The following is a 13,406-nucleotide window of genomic DNA, read 5'->3' on the forward strand; positions in this document are numbered from 1 at the left end:
GTCTGTCTGAGGGAAGATCTTTCCCTCAGACAGCAAATCCCTCACCCCCAACTCATAATATTGTGAGGGTACATCGGATATGGCTAATAAAGCGTCAGAGGGCTCAGCATTTGTTCTCACACCAGACCTACTGCGCTTCCCCTGCAACTCAGGTAGCTTAGATAAAACCTCTGTGAGGGTAGTATTCATAACTGCGGCCATATTTTGCAGGGTGAAAGAATTAGACGCACTAGAAGTACTTGGCGTCGCTTGTGCGGGCATTAATGGTTGTGACACTTGGGGAGAACTAGATGGCATAACCTGATTCCCTTCTGACTGATAATCATCCTGCAACATACTTTTAGTAGCTAAAATATGTTCTTTGCAATTTATTGACCTTTCAGTGCATGAGGGACACATTCTAAGTGGGGGTTCTACAATGGTTTTTAAACATATTGAACAATGACTTTCCTCAATGTCAGACATGTTGAACAGGCTAGTAATGACTACAAACAAGCTTGAAAAACACTTTAGTGAAAAAACAACAATTTTAAAAAAGGTACTGCGCCTTTAAGAGAAAAAAAAAGCATACACGTTCTGCAAAACTGCTTTAAAATACACCAAACTTTCCAAATTTTTGGTAGCAGACTCAATTTGGGTAGTTAAGTTTGCCCCACAAGAAAATAAAACATTTAACCCTTTAATGTGCAAACCCGATTGAAATAAGGCCTAAATCCGGTTAAAACACCCCGAGCACCTCGACACAGCCCTGCTGTGGTGCCTACCTGCCCTCAGGGATTGTAAATATGAGGTTAAAGCTTCGATTTTGGCCCAAAACATCCACAAGGGCCCTAAGGAGTTGGAGCTTGCTGCTTGCTGAGTGAAAACAACTACGCATCTGAGGTGCAAAAATAGGCCCCGCCCATCTCACTCGATGTCTCAACAGCCTCAAAGAACCACACCAGAGTGGTTTTAAACTAGCCATGTGGGTTCTGAGACCCAAAAAATAAGCCAAGTGTACCCTCAATAAAGTTGCCCAAAAAACGTTATTGCCCACAAAACGTTAAAGCACTCCCAGTTACAAAACGTTTGCACCACAAACATTCAAAAACTCAGTGTCAACCATTTTTTAATTAGCCCCTTATTGCAAGCTTAGTAATGCCCTTCTATAGCTCTTAGGATTACTGCTTACCCTTACCCTCATGGGGATACTGTCAGCCTTTCTGAAATACACAGTCTCTCCAGAAAAAATGACTGAACATACCTCACTGCTATATAGCATGAAAACGTTCCTCACACTGAAGTTTCTTGTACCCCTCAGCCTCTGTGGGAACTGTACTGGATCTTAGTGACAAATGCTAAGATCATCATCTGCTGCCTGAGGGTAAATAGTACACACCGGTACCATTTAAAACAAAAAACTCTTGCTTGAAGAAATTAAAAACTAATATTTTATCACCTCTTTCACTTTACCCTTCCTAGTACTTATAGTAGGCAAAGAGAATGTCTGGGGGGTGGAGCTAAGGGAGGAGCTATATAGACAGCTCTGCTGTGGTGCTCTTTGCCACTTCCTGTTAGCAGGAGGATAATATCCCACAAGTAAAGGATGAATCCGTGGACTCGTCATACCTTATAGAAGAAATGGATTTGGTAGTGTGGGGGGGGGGGGGGGGGCTAAATATTGATCGCGGAAGGGTGGGAGCTGGTGGGACCACTACACTACAGAAAAATAAAAAAAATGAAAAAAGGGGGTTATAGGTACAGGCAGACCACTGCAAGTACCTAAGAAGGTGGTAATAGTAAGAGGGGGGTTAGAGAGCTGTTTGAGGGGGGGATCAGGGACAGAGGGATAGGGACAGGGATAGAAGGATAGGGACAGAAGTATAGGGAGAGGGATAGGGACAGAGTGACAGGGACAGAGGGATAGGGACAGGGACAGAGGGATAGGGACAGAGGGATATAGAAAGAGGCATAGGGACAGAGGGACAGGGACAGAGGGATAGGGACAGGGTAAGAGAGACAGAGGGCTAGGGACAGAGGGATAGGGACAGGGGGATAGGGACAGAGTGATAGAGACATAAACAGAGGGATAGGGATAGAGGGACAGGGGCAGAGGGAAAGGGATAGAGGGATAGGGACAGAGGGATAGGGACAGGAACAGAGGGATAGGAACAGAGGAATAGGGACAGAAGGATAGGGACAGGGGCATAGGGACAGGGGGATAGGGACAGAGGGATAGGGACAAGGGGATAGGGACAGAGGGATAGGGGCAGGGAGAGGGATAGGGACAGCGGAATAGGGATAGAGGGATAGGGACAGGGATAGAGGGATAGGGACAGAGGGATAGGGATAGATGAATAGAGGGATAGGGAAAGATGGATAGGTCAAAGCAGAAGGGAAAACGCAGGCACTACTTAATGGTGCCGGATAAAATATCTAAATGTATTTCAAAAAGTTAAAAGTCCATTACTGGAATGCACAGACATGGGACAAAAAGACAAACAGACAAGACGTTTCACGTGTTTCGCGACCCCTAGTGGCGCTTACTCATAGACATGCTAATTACACTATTAGAGCCCTTTATATACGAATGTCCTGAATTGATTTAACCAATTAAAAACAAAGGCAAAATATACCTAAAAACAGGTAAGTGAATACAGGTAAATTCATATGGACAGGGGCACTGGTGTAAAAGACAGATGCAACAGAAATATAAACCAATGACAATATTCAGTATGTATATATATATTTATGGTTTGTATCTAAAAACTTATGTATGTTATGTTTTTTATCATAACATATTGTCATTGGTTTATATTGTCCTTGTCTTTTTGTCCCATGTTTGTGCATTCCAGTAATGGACTTTTAACTTTTTGAAATAAATTTTGATATTTTATACAGCACCATTAAGCAGTCCCTGCGTTTTCCCTTCTGCTTTGATCTTCTTGCGGCTTGATTCCGCCACTGCTACGGCACTCCATAAGAGGTTGGAGGACTGTGGGTGACTTTTCCTACAGGGGGTTCACTTCCGCTGGTGGTTTAAGCTGTGATCTTAAGACGCCGGGACCTGTCTCATACTGACTGAATAGATGTATAGGTATATTTCTTTCATTAAACATTTTGGCCCGTGTACACGGGCTTTACCAATAGTACTACCATAAAACATTTTTTTAGCAGCACAAAGCCAAAAGTCTTAGGGGCCAATTTACTATGCCCCGAATGGGGCCAACTTGCCCTGTTTCCGTGCTAGCCTGCAGGCTCCCCGGAAACAGCATTTAAGAAGTAGCGGTCTTAAGACCGCTGTTTCTTAACTGGATCCGCCGCCTCTGAGTGGCGTACAGCAATCATTCCGATCGAATACGATAGGGTAGATTGACACCCCCTGCTAACGGCCGATTGGCTTTGAGTCTGCAGGCAGCGACATTGCACAAGCAGTTCACTAGAACTGCTTGTGCAATGCTGAATGCCGACAGCGTATGCTGTCCGCATTCAGCGATGTCTGCCAGGTATTGTTAAATCGGCCCCTCAGTCTACTGTCAGAAAAGGAATGTGCAAAATGTTAATAATTAAAGATATTAAAATTCTTTAACTTAAAAAGTATATTATAAGAAATATCTATCTATCTATCTAAATATACAGTATATATATATATATATATATATATATATATATATATATTCTTTACAAAATTAAACCAGATTGATCTTTATGTAAAGTTGGCAGCTATCTATGAAAACCTATAAGCAGAAGTAAAACAAATATTTGAACTGGTGTTTCTAAGGTAACACTAACAACCCCAGAGATATGAAATATAGTAGCAAATTACAATGGCTGACGTGGGTGTTAAAATTACCATCTTTCTCTACATTTAATTTTAGTGCACACAAAGGTATGTGGTATGTTTAACTTTAGCACATCTAAAGGGCCCTTGTTAAAATACTTTAACTTACATTTTTAAACTGGGTAAATAATTTCATATATAAAAAAAAAATTTAAAAAAATAATACATATATTATTATGAACTTCCAATAAGGTATTGGTTTATTAAATATATTGATAGCAAATAACAGTCTGAATGTCAAGTAGCACTGCAAGTAGAGGTGGAGACGTATGCTTCCTTTATAACAAATGCGCTGTTGTATTGTGGTATTGCTCACTTACTTGAACACTGCAATCAATAGGTTTACTAGAAGAATATTTGCCACCAAAAGATAACAAGCCATAATTGCTGGAGTTAACCAAGCGCCAGGTATACATGGAGGAAGACGTTTCCCATCTTCATCATACAGGTTATCACCACAAGGAGCTAAAAAGAGATTAAAAGATGTAAACATTTTTAAATATTTCATTTACTGGTTTAGGGTCCAATATAGTACATTTCAGGACATACATTTTGAGTTTGTTTCACACAAATAAATTGTATTTTGTTTTATAAAACAACTGATACCTACATATCATAAGAGTAATTGATGATGATGCTGACATATGAACATGTTTATTATGGTTACTGGTATTCCGTTATGTAGTTTTACATAAAATGTTTGATGTACATACACACAATATACCCTTCTTAAAGGGACATTAAACACTTTGAGATGGTAATATAAAATGATAAATCGTATATAAAAATAAACTGCACAATATGTTTTTTTTTTTTTTTTTTAAATAGTTTTTTTATTGAAGTTAAAGTGTAGATTAACAAACAAGCTTCGCCTTGAAGCCAAAATTACATCAAAGTAAATAATACATTGTCTATAACATGACGTTATGAGAAAAAGAAAAACAAGATATACATGTAACAGTGGAATTACACATCAAATCATAACCTGAAGATAGACAATAAGTTTTAGGCAAATTGGAATATAACTTCATTTTCTATTATATTACAAGTAAATGGTCCCCACAGTACAATAGTAAATGATCAATAGAGAATCCGAGTTAGAGATATCAAGCTGTGGACAATTAGCTTATGCATCAGCCACTCTTGGGCTGAGATATACAGGGGGGGGAAATATTCAGCGGGTAAGCACCGCTATACACATAGGGGAAGGGGAGGGGGGGAGAGCGGAGTTTTATATGAGTATGCAGAGTTTAAAGTTTAAAGTAAATGCTAGGAGCTTAGGAATGTCCAAGTGGAGGGGTCTCGGAACTGTCTAGGGAAGGTTATATCTATTATAAAGGAGGATGGGGTATGCTCTGATGTTAAGCTTCCCCTCTATTGATATGATTGTACCCAACTTAGGAGTCTCAATTCACTGGTTGCTGTCAGTAAGGCTTCAGCCTATGTGCAATATTTAGTACCATGCCATAAATACATAAGTTACTATATATCCACTCCGCGCAAATGGGGTTGACACTACGCCACACAGTTTTTAGCAAGCATAATAGATAAGGATATAGTGTATTAGACGGCACCATTGACATATTTAGTTCTAAGACAGTATGTTAGGGGTATATTATCAGTCATTCTAAAACAGTCTAACTTGATGCGGTACTCTGCAATATGCAAGGTCTCTTATGGATCTAGTTAATAGAAGAGTAGAAACAGTTTGATACTAGCACAAATTCTACGTGACATTTATGGGTAATAGCGCCACCCTAAACAGTGGCATGTATATAGAAAGTGCATATACTTGTGGTGTATCATAGGGTTCTACCATTGAAGCATATATTTACAACCAGCATATAACTAGTTGTTAGAGGTGCAGATAAATTAGACCATAACACATGACAGACAGTCAATATATAATCCTGACAGGGAGTGAAAGCTATAATGAAGCAAGGTGACAATTATAAACCCTGTCGGGGACTATCAAGATACATTTAGAATCTTCAGCAGACATTGTGCATTCTTATGCTTCAATCAATATAACCAAATCAAGAAACCTAAGAGTTAGGAGTAGATAAGAACCGTTAAACTTAACCCTAATACGAGAGCATCCTTATGTATATAAGCTACTAGCAATGAGAGCAGGGTAAGATCTAGGTATATGTTAGAAGCACTATTTACAAATGACTGTATAATAGGCGTCTAAGTCATAACAAAGGTAAAGACAGTTCGAAAATTATGAACAAAACATATTTGTGTGATTATAATAGTATAGGAGCCCAGCTACAGTGGGTAAATTAAACTCAGTTAATGATGAACTGCCAATAATATACATTGTGTGAAAAACTGAACTTCAGTGCATTTATCTATGGCTTAGTTGTTTCACACTAAACATCACTAAGGGTAAATAGTAGGAAATGGGCAGGGAAGTACCTGTCCTAAAGTAGCAGAGGGGTATATTTCAGTGGGGGGTTAATACCCTCTGTAGCTGTTTAGAAAACTGTGCTATAAGCCATTTTTTCAAAGCATAATATTGGGTCTGGGAAGCCCTCTACTGGAGGACTTATGATATACATAAGGTGTTAAGGGTATATAACTTCTTTGCTATAAGTACCATAAGTATGAACATAAGTAGATTCAATTTATCCACCCCTACTAAGTGCTAGCATAACCACCCACAACAAGGTTATGTATTCTAAGTTATAGCACGAATCCATAAACAGTTTCCGATGAATAGAATATATACATTTTGGAAGTAATAAACATTAGTGGGGAATGTTAGTTATCTTACAGTGTGGATGTGCTCCAGGGCACCCTTTTAGAATATATACATGAACCAGGGCTATAAACAAAAACTAGCAAACAGAAACAGTGCCCATATTAAGATCATATAGTTAGTTAGTTACTAGACTTAAAAATGAGTAATACCTAATATCTCTCTCCTTTAGTTTGATTTCCAACACATCCTCTCCCAAACTCAGAGAAATTACACAGACTTTTCCACTCAGCTGCAACAACTGCCATCTAACTTACTACAGGTAGCCTTCTGGAAAACAGCTTCCCTCCCACCCTACCCCTCACCCCACCCACCCCAAGCTCATTTCCTCATTTATAGATAGTCTCCCACACAACTTTCACTCTCCTGAAATGACAGGTGCAAACACTGATCAGCACATCCTTCCATTCCCTTAACCCCATAGAATACACAGTACTTTTATTATATTATGTTTCATATACCTTTGGTTCCCTTATGCAATTGTTACAGCAATTCTGTGTCTTATGTTTTTAACTGGTTCACAATTCTGTAAAAATGCTCAATATATTCATATTCCTTTTTGCTACCCTTTGTCTCTATAACAAACTACACTATTCAATTACTCCTTCTCCCTCTCCACCTGCACTGTTCATTAGCCCAAATCTCTTAAACTCACCTTACTTCTCTACTCATGAACTTTACCTATTCCTAAACACTCTCTCTACCCCCTGCAGCTCATCCCAAAAGCAGTCTCACTACTGCAAATCTGTATCTCATCTCATGTCACTCTCCCTCTTGCTTCTACTTACTGATGGTGACATCTCCCCTAATCCTGGTCCCCAACCATTGACAAGCCATGCACATCCATGTGTACCATCCCATAGACTCAGAAAACAAAACTATGCACACCTTACTCACATTCCTCTTTCATCTAAAGCCACTACCCCTTTCACTTGTGCACTCTGGAACTCTCGCTCTGTTTGCAACAAACTCACTTCTATACACGACCTCTTCATCTCCCGCTCCCTCAACCTTCTGGCCCTAACAGAAACCTGGCTCTCTCCCCTAGACACAGCATCCACTGCTGCTCTGTCACATGGGGGTCTCCACTTCAGCCACACTCCTAGGTCTGGTAATAGACAAGGAGGTGGTGTAGGTATTTTACTTTCCTCTCGTTGCACCTTTCAACAAATACATCCTATCTCTTCCCTCACTTTTCCCTCATTCGAAACCCACATGATTCGCTTATTCTCCCCTCTCTCTGTACGTGTTGCAGTCATATACCGACCCCCTGGCTCCGCAACTCAATTTCTAGATCACTTGGCCGCCTGGCTACCTTATTTCCTTTCCTCAGACACCCCTGCCCTCATTCTTGGCGACTTCAACATCCCCCTTAACAATCCCACTGCCTCATCTGCTAAACAACTTTTGCAACTCACTTCCTCTTTCGGTCTGTCACAATGGACTGATTCTCCCACTCACAAAGATGGTCACTCTCTTGACCTGATCTTTAGCTATCGATGCACTCTCTCAAACTTCTCAAACTCCCCTTTTCCTCTTTCTGACCACCATCTCCTTACCTGCAACATATCATCCCTTCCTACAACTCTCCCACCTTCTACTCCTCACACCAAACTTCACAGAAGCATTAGGTCTTTAGATCAGCAACAACTCGCTAATTCCCTTAAACCGCTCCTCTCATCCTTCTCCTCCTTTTCCTGCCCTGAACAATCTATCTGTCACTATAATTCCACCCTTATATCCGTCCTTGACATTCTCGCCCCTCTTACCACTGCTCGGAAATCACACACTCATCCCCAGCCCTGGCATACTCCTCTGACACGGTACCTACGCAGATGTTCCCGTACTGCTGAAAATCACGGAGTTCAGCTGATTTTCTTCATTACAAATTCATCTTGAACTCCTACTACTCTGCCCTTAATCTCCACAAGCAACACTACTTCTCTACTCTTATCTCTAATCTTTCTTCAAACCCAAAACGTCTGTTCTCCACTTTCAATACTCTCCTCCGCCCTCCCCCACTTCCTAATACAACTTCTCTATCAGCTCAAGACTTTGCCAGTCACTTCATTAACAAAATTGACTCCATCAGACATGAAATCAGCTCTCAACACAATTCCATTCTCTCCCCCCCTCAAATACTCTCACTCAACCACAACCCTCATAACCCGAAACTTAGTTCATTCTCCCCTGTTACTGAGGAAGAAGTTTCGGCACTAATGCTACGCTCTCACCTCACTACCTGTCCCCTTGACCCTATCCCCTCACAGCTGCTCCCCTCTCTCTCTGCTACCCTTACCCCTATACTAACACACATTTTCAACCTCTCCCTCAGCACTGGTACATTTCCCTCATCGATGAAACATGCACTGGTCACACCTATCCTCAAAAAACCTTCCCTTGATCCTACCTCCCCATCCAACTACCGCCCTATTTCCCTCCTCCCTCTTGCTTCAAAGCTTCTCGAAAAACTAGTATATGCACGCCTATCCCATTTCATTACGTTAAACTCCCTTCTTGACCCGCTGCAATCTGGATTTCGTCCCTATCACTCCACAGAGACAGCTATTGTTAAGGTCACCAACGACCTACTTACAGCTAAATCAAAAGGCCACTTCTCTCTGCTTATCCTCCTTGATCTGTCCGCAGCCTTTGACACTGTCGACCACCCTCTTTTGCTCCAAACCCTCCAATCCTTCGGCATCTGTGACACAGCCCTTTCATGGCTCTCTTCCTACCTGTCAAACCGTACCTTCAGTGTTGCCCTCTCTGGGGCCTCCTCTGCCCCATCACCACTTTCTGTCGGAGTACCGCAAGGCTCTGTCCTCGGTCCCCTTCTCTTCTCAATCTATACGTCATCACTAGGTTCCCTAATTACTTCCCACGGTTTCCAATATCATTTGTACGCCGATGACACCCAAATCTACTTCTCTGCACCAGAACTATCTCCCTCCTTGCTAACCCGTGTCACTAACTGTCTTTCTCACATCTCTTCCTGGATGTCCTCTCACTACCTCAAGCTAAATCTCTCCAAAACCGAGCTCCTCATTTTCCCCCCTTCTTCCAAAATCTCCACCCCCAATATCTCTATAACTGTTGACAACTCCATCATTACCCCTACCCCGCATGCCCGATGTCTCGGGGTCACATTTGACTCAGATCTTTCCTTCACTCCTCACATTCAGTCCTTGGCTACAGCCTGCCGCTTCCACCTTAAAAACATCTCTAAAATTAGACACTTCCTTACACAAGACACAACTAAGATTTTAATCCACTCTCTCATTCTTTCCCGCCTTGATTACTGCAACTCTGTCCTCTCTGGTCTCCCAGCCTGCCGCCTAGCTCCTTTACAATCCATAATGAATGCCTCTGCCAGACTCATCTTCCTTACACGTCGCTCTTCATCTGCTGCGCCTCTCTGCCAATCCCTTCACTGGCTTCCTCTTGCCTCTAGGATCAAACACAAAACTCTCACTCTTACATACAAAGCCCTCAACTGCACTGCTCCCCCCTACATCTCAGACCTTGTCTCCAGATACTCTCCCTCCCGTCCCCTTCGCTCTGCTCATGACCTCCTACTCTCCTCCTCTCTTGTCACCTCATCACACTCCCGTTTACAGGACTTCTCCAGACTGGCTCCCATCTTGTGGAACTCTCTGCCTCGCTCCACAAGACTCTCTTCTAGTTTTAAAAGCTTCAAGTGCTCCCTAAAGACTCTACTGTTCAGGGACGCATACAACCTACGCTAACCTTTCCTAATACCAGTTCCTCTCCTCCACTGCAATCCCCTGAACCCTCTTAGCATGTAAGCCTAAAAGTCCAGCTGTTTGTAGATCACCTTCTTAAGAGCTAACTACAACAGTGCAACTCTTGGCAGGGCCCTCTACCCTATAATTGTTTTGTTGTACTCCCCCTTTGTTTATAGCGCTGCGGAATCTGTTGGTGCTCTACAAATAACCGATAATAATAATAATAATAAGGAGTAAGAAAAAATTATTACTGCCCAACAACTGCTTAATAGCAGCAGTGATAAAGCAATATTATAGAAATGTTGTAAGCTTGGTCATATGCAGGTTGTCTACATGCCCCTCTTCTGAAGAGATAACCAAGCAGGATAAAATACCTAGGTATTTAACAAAAATGTATAGGGCAACATATTATGCAAGCAAACCACCTTCTACAAATAAATGCTAAGCAACAGATCAACATAAATGTACTTCAACTTTTAGCAACTGAGTCTCTGAGGGTTGTAATCTTCTTGGTGTAAATAACAGAACTTAACAGACCGCTAATGTGAAGTCCCTCTTTAATGTGATGGATTCAGATCGTAGATCGCCATTACAGGGAGTATCAGCAAAGAGGCAATAATGCAGAGGGCTTAATGACACTAGGTATATACAATGTACTAGTCAGCAAGTGCAGCCCACGTCTCAAACAAAGAGAAGAGTCAAGATCTGTTCTTGTGGGGCTGGAGAGATTTACCCAACACCTATTTTCACCATCTTTAGTAAGAGCTCACAAGAAACTCTTTCAGGGATCTGAGGAGACGCTCTGGAAGATCCTATGTAGCAAGGTAATAGCGATATCCGTCTCGAGCCACTAATTTCCATGCTCCGCCGATACAGCTTGTCCTCTTGTACGCTAGTGGTATTTATTGCTCCGGTATACGGAGCAATGCTTCTGGGCTCCCCACACTTATAGATAGACTTATCTTCGGTATTTATCTGAGGAGCCGTGGGTCCCAAGGGTCCGGCACTCTGCTGCAGTCCCTGCATGCCTTTCTCTCCTAGCATGGTCTCGGCATCTAAAGGAGGATCTCCTAATGGGACAGCCAACACCACACTGGTCCGCTGCGAGTCAGGTATAGCACTCAACTGGTGTGTGGTATTTCGTTCCAAGATCTGCGGCCCCAGGCTCTGAACTGTTGGCATATATCGCTCCACAGAAGCTAGGGCTGGGTCTGTACGGCAAAGTAATGAGTCCGGGGTAGGCCTGTCAGTCACACAGAAAGCTTCCTCCGTAGGTCTTGCAATCTGGAGCGGAGCCATAACGGCTTTCAGTTCAGATAGGAGGATCATATGATGGAGGTCCATAGTGCGGGACAATTCTCGCAGGGCAATTAGGATCTGTATGTCCATGGTAGTGGCATTAATATTTCTCTATCTGTTTTGCTGTTGCGTGTGCACTCGCCGCAGAGGCTTCAGTTAGGTGGTAGGCCTCAATACTAGCAGCGTTCCTTTTAGGCACTGTCTTAGTCCTAAGATAGGCAATCCACGTAGCAGACAACTTTAGAAGCAAAATGTGAAAGTTCAGGGATTCTCAGGTTGTCCAAAAGCTAATTATAGAAATTAAGTTCCAGGAGCTCTGCCATGATGCTACTTGCTGCTTTGGCGGTTAGCTCCGCCCCCCTGCACAATATGTTTTCATTATTTATTTTGTCCCATTTTCCTGTAATTCCATTTTGAAATTGTGAGCATTTCAGTTGCTGTTAGAAATGGAAGTGTAGAACACTGTTGTGTTCCACACAGCCATTGGCTGCACACTCTAGTGACCTATTTATAACTGTCCCTAATTGGCCACAGCAGAGAAAGTAACCTAAGTTACAACATGGCAGCTCCCATTGTTTTATATAACACTTTAGACTTATTTTGTCACTATTTAAACAACTAATGAAACTTTATAAAATACATCTACATGTTATTCTCAAACTAATCTTTCCTTTGAATGCATTATTCTTTAGTGTTTAATGCCCCTTTAATGTAATACCAATGGCCACACTGCACTGTCTGTGAACAAAATAAATGTGAAAGTGCAAGTTTTTAACATTTTCCTGAGCTGAATGTGGTGAAAGTATAATTAATTTGTATAATATAAATTGCCACTAATGAACTTATTTATTTAGGCATTTAAAGCCAAGACACGTTTTAAAGCTATATAGTGAGATATAAGCTGAGTTAATATTAACCACAAAAAAACCCCATGAATATTTTTAACCTTTGCTTTCTCAACAGGAAAGGATCCATGATTATTGTAAATTATTATTTACATGCACCCAAATAGCCTCTTGTATAAAAATAAAATCTATTTTTTTTGGAATTTCCGTAGCTTATCAAATGTTAATGATTAGAATCTTTTAGACAGGGGTGAAAGAGTAGAGGAAGAAAAGGAATAGGCATAACATAATAAAATAGGGTAAAAGATGGACTGTGGAAGGAAGAAATGAAGGGATTAATAAATGGGAAATGACTGTGAGAAAGGAAATGTGAAAAGTTAAAGGAAAAGTTAGTGACTGATAAAATGAGATTGCAGATGTATAGAAATACAAATCAGATGATGAAAAGACAAAGGGCCAGATTACAAGGGGCGTGCTATTTAGCGATTTGCTCGTACACAAACACTGTCATAAGTAAACCTTTAACACGTGCAGGTTATTACAAGTTGAAAGTAAAATGTTTGCGTCTGAGCAAAAGCCGAAGTGCGCTAACTTCAGGACATCGGATATCACAACCACGCTATTTTATTTTCCCATAGACTTCAATGAGAGCATACACTGGAAAAAACTAACATTTTTCACTTGCGCTATAACCCAACAGAAGTTAAACCAAGAGAGATAACCTGAAGGTAGATATTAATATTTTACATTCCAATGTTCTTCACGTAGAAGTAAATGTTCTATTTATTTTTAATATATATTTCTATATATAATGTATTTTTTGTAATATATATATATATATATATATATATATATATATACACATATATATGAATATCTATTGAAAAATACATAGAACATTTCCCTCTATGTGAAGAACATTGGAATGT

General features: G+C 41.0%; 1 protein-coding gene across 1 annotated transcript in view; it reads right to left on the reverse strand.

Moving 5' to 3' along the window:
* The window catches only part of TRPM1 (transient receptor potential cation channel subfamily M member 1), a 451,868-nt gene that overhangs the window by 23,246 nt on the left and 415,216 nt on the right, over positions 1 to 13,406 (reverse strand). The window contains exon 24 of the mRNA XM_053717558.1: positions 4,141 to 4,285. Coding sequence (XP_053573533.1) covers positions 4,141 to 4,285 — 145 coding nt within the window. The remainder of the gene's footprint in view (positions 1 to 4,140; positions 4,286 to 13,406) is intronic.

Source organism: Bombina bombina, chromosome 6 (genome assembly GCF_027579735.1).
Source record: "Bombina bombina isolate aBomBom1 chromosome 6, aBomBom1.pri, whole genome shotgun sequence".
Taxonomy (NCBI): Eukaryota; Metazoa; Chordata; class Amphibia; order Anura; family Bombinatoridae; genus Bombina; species Bombina bombina.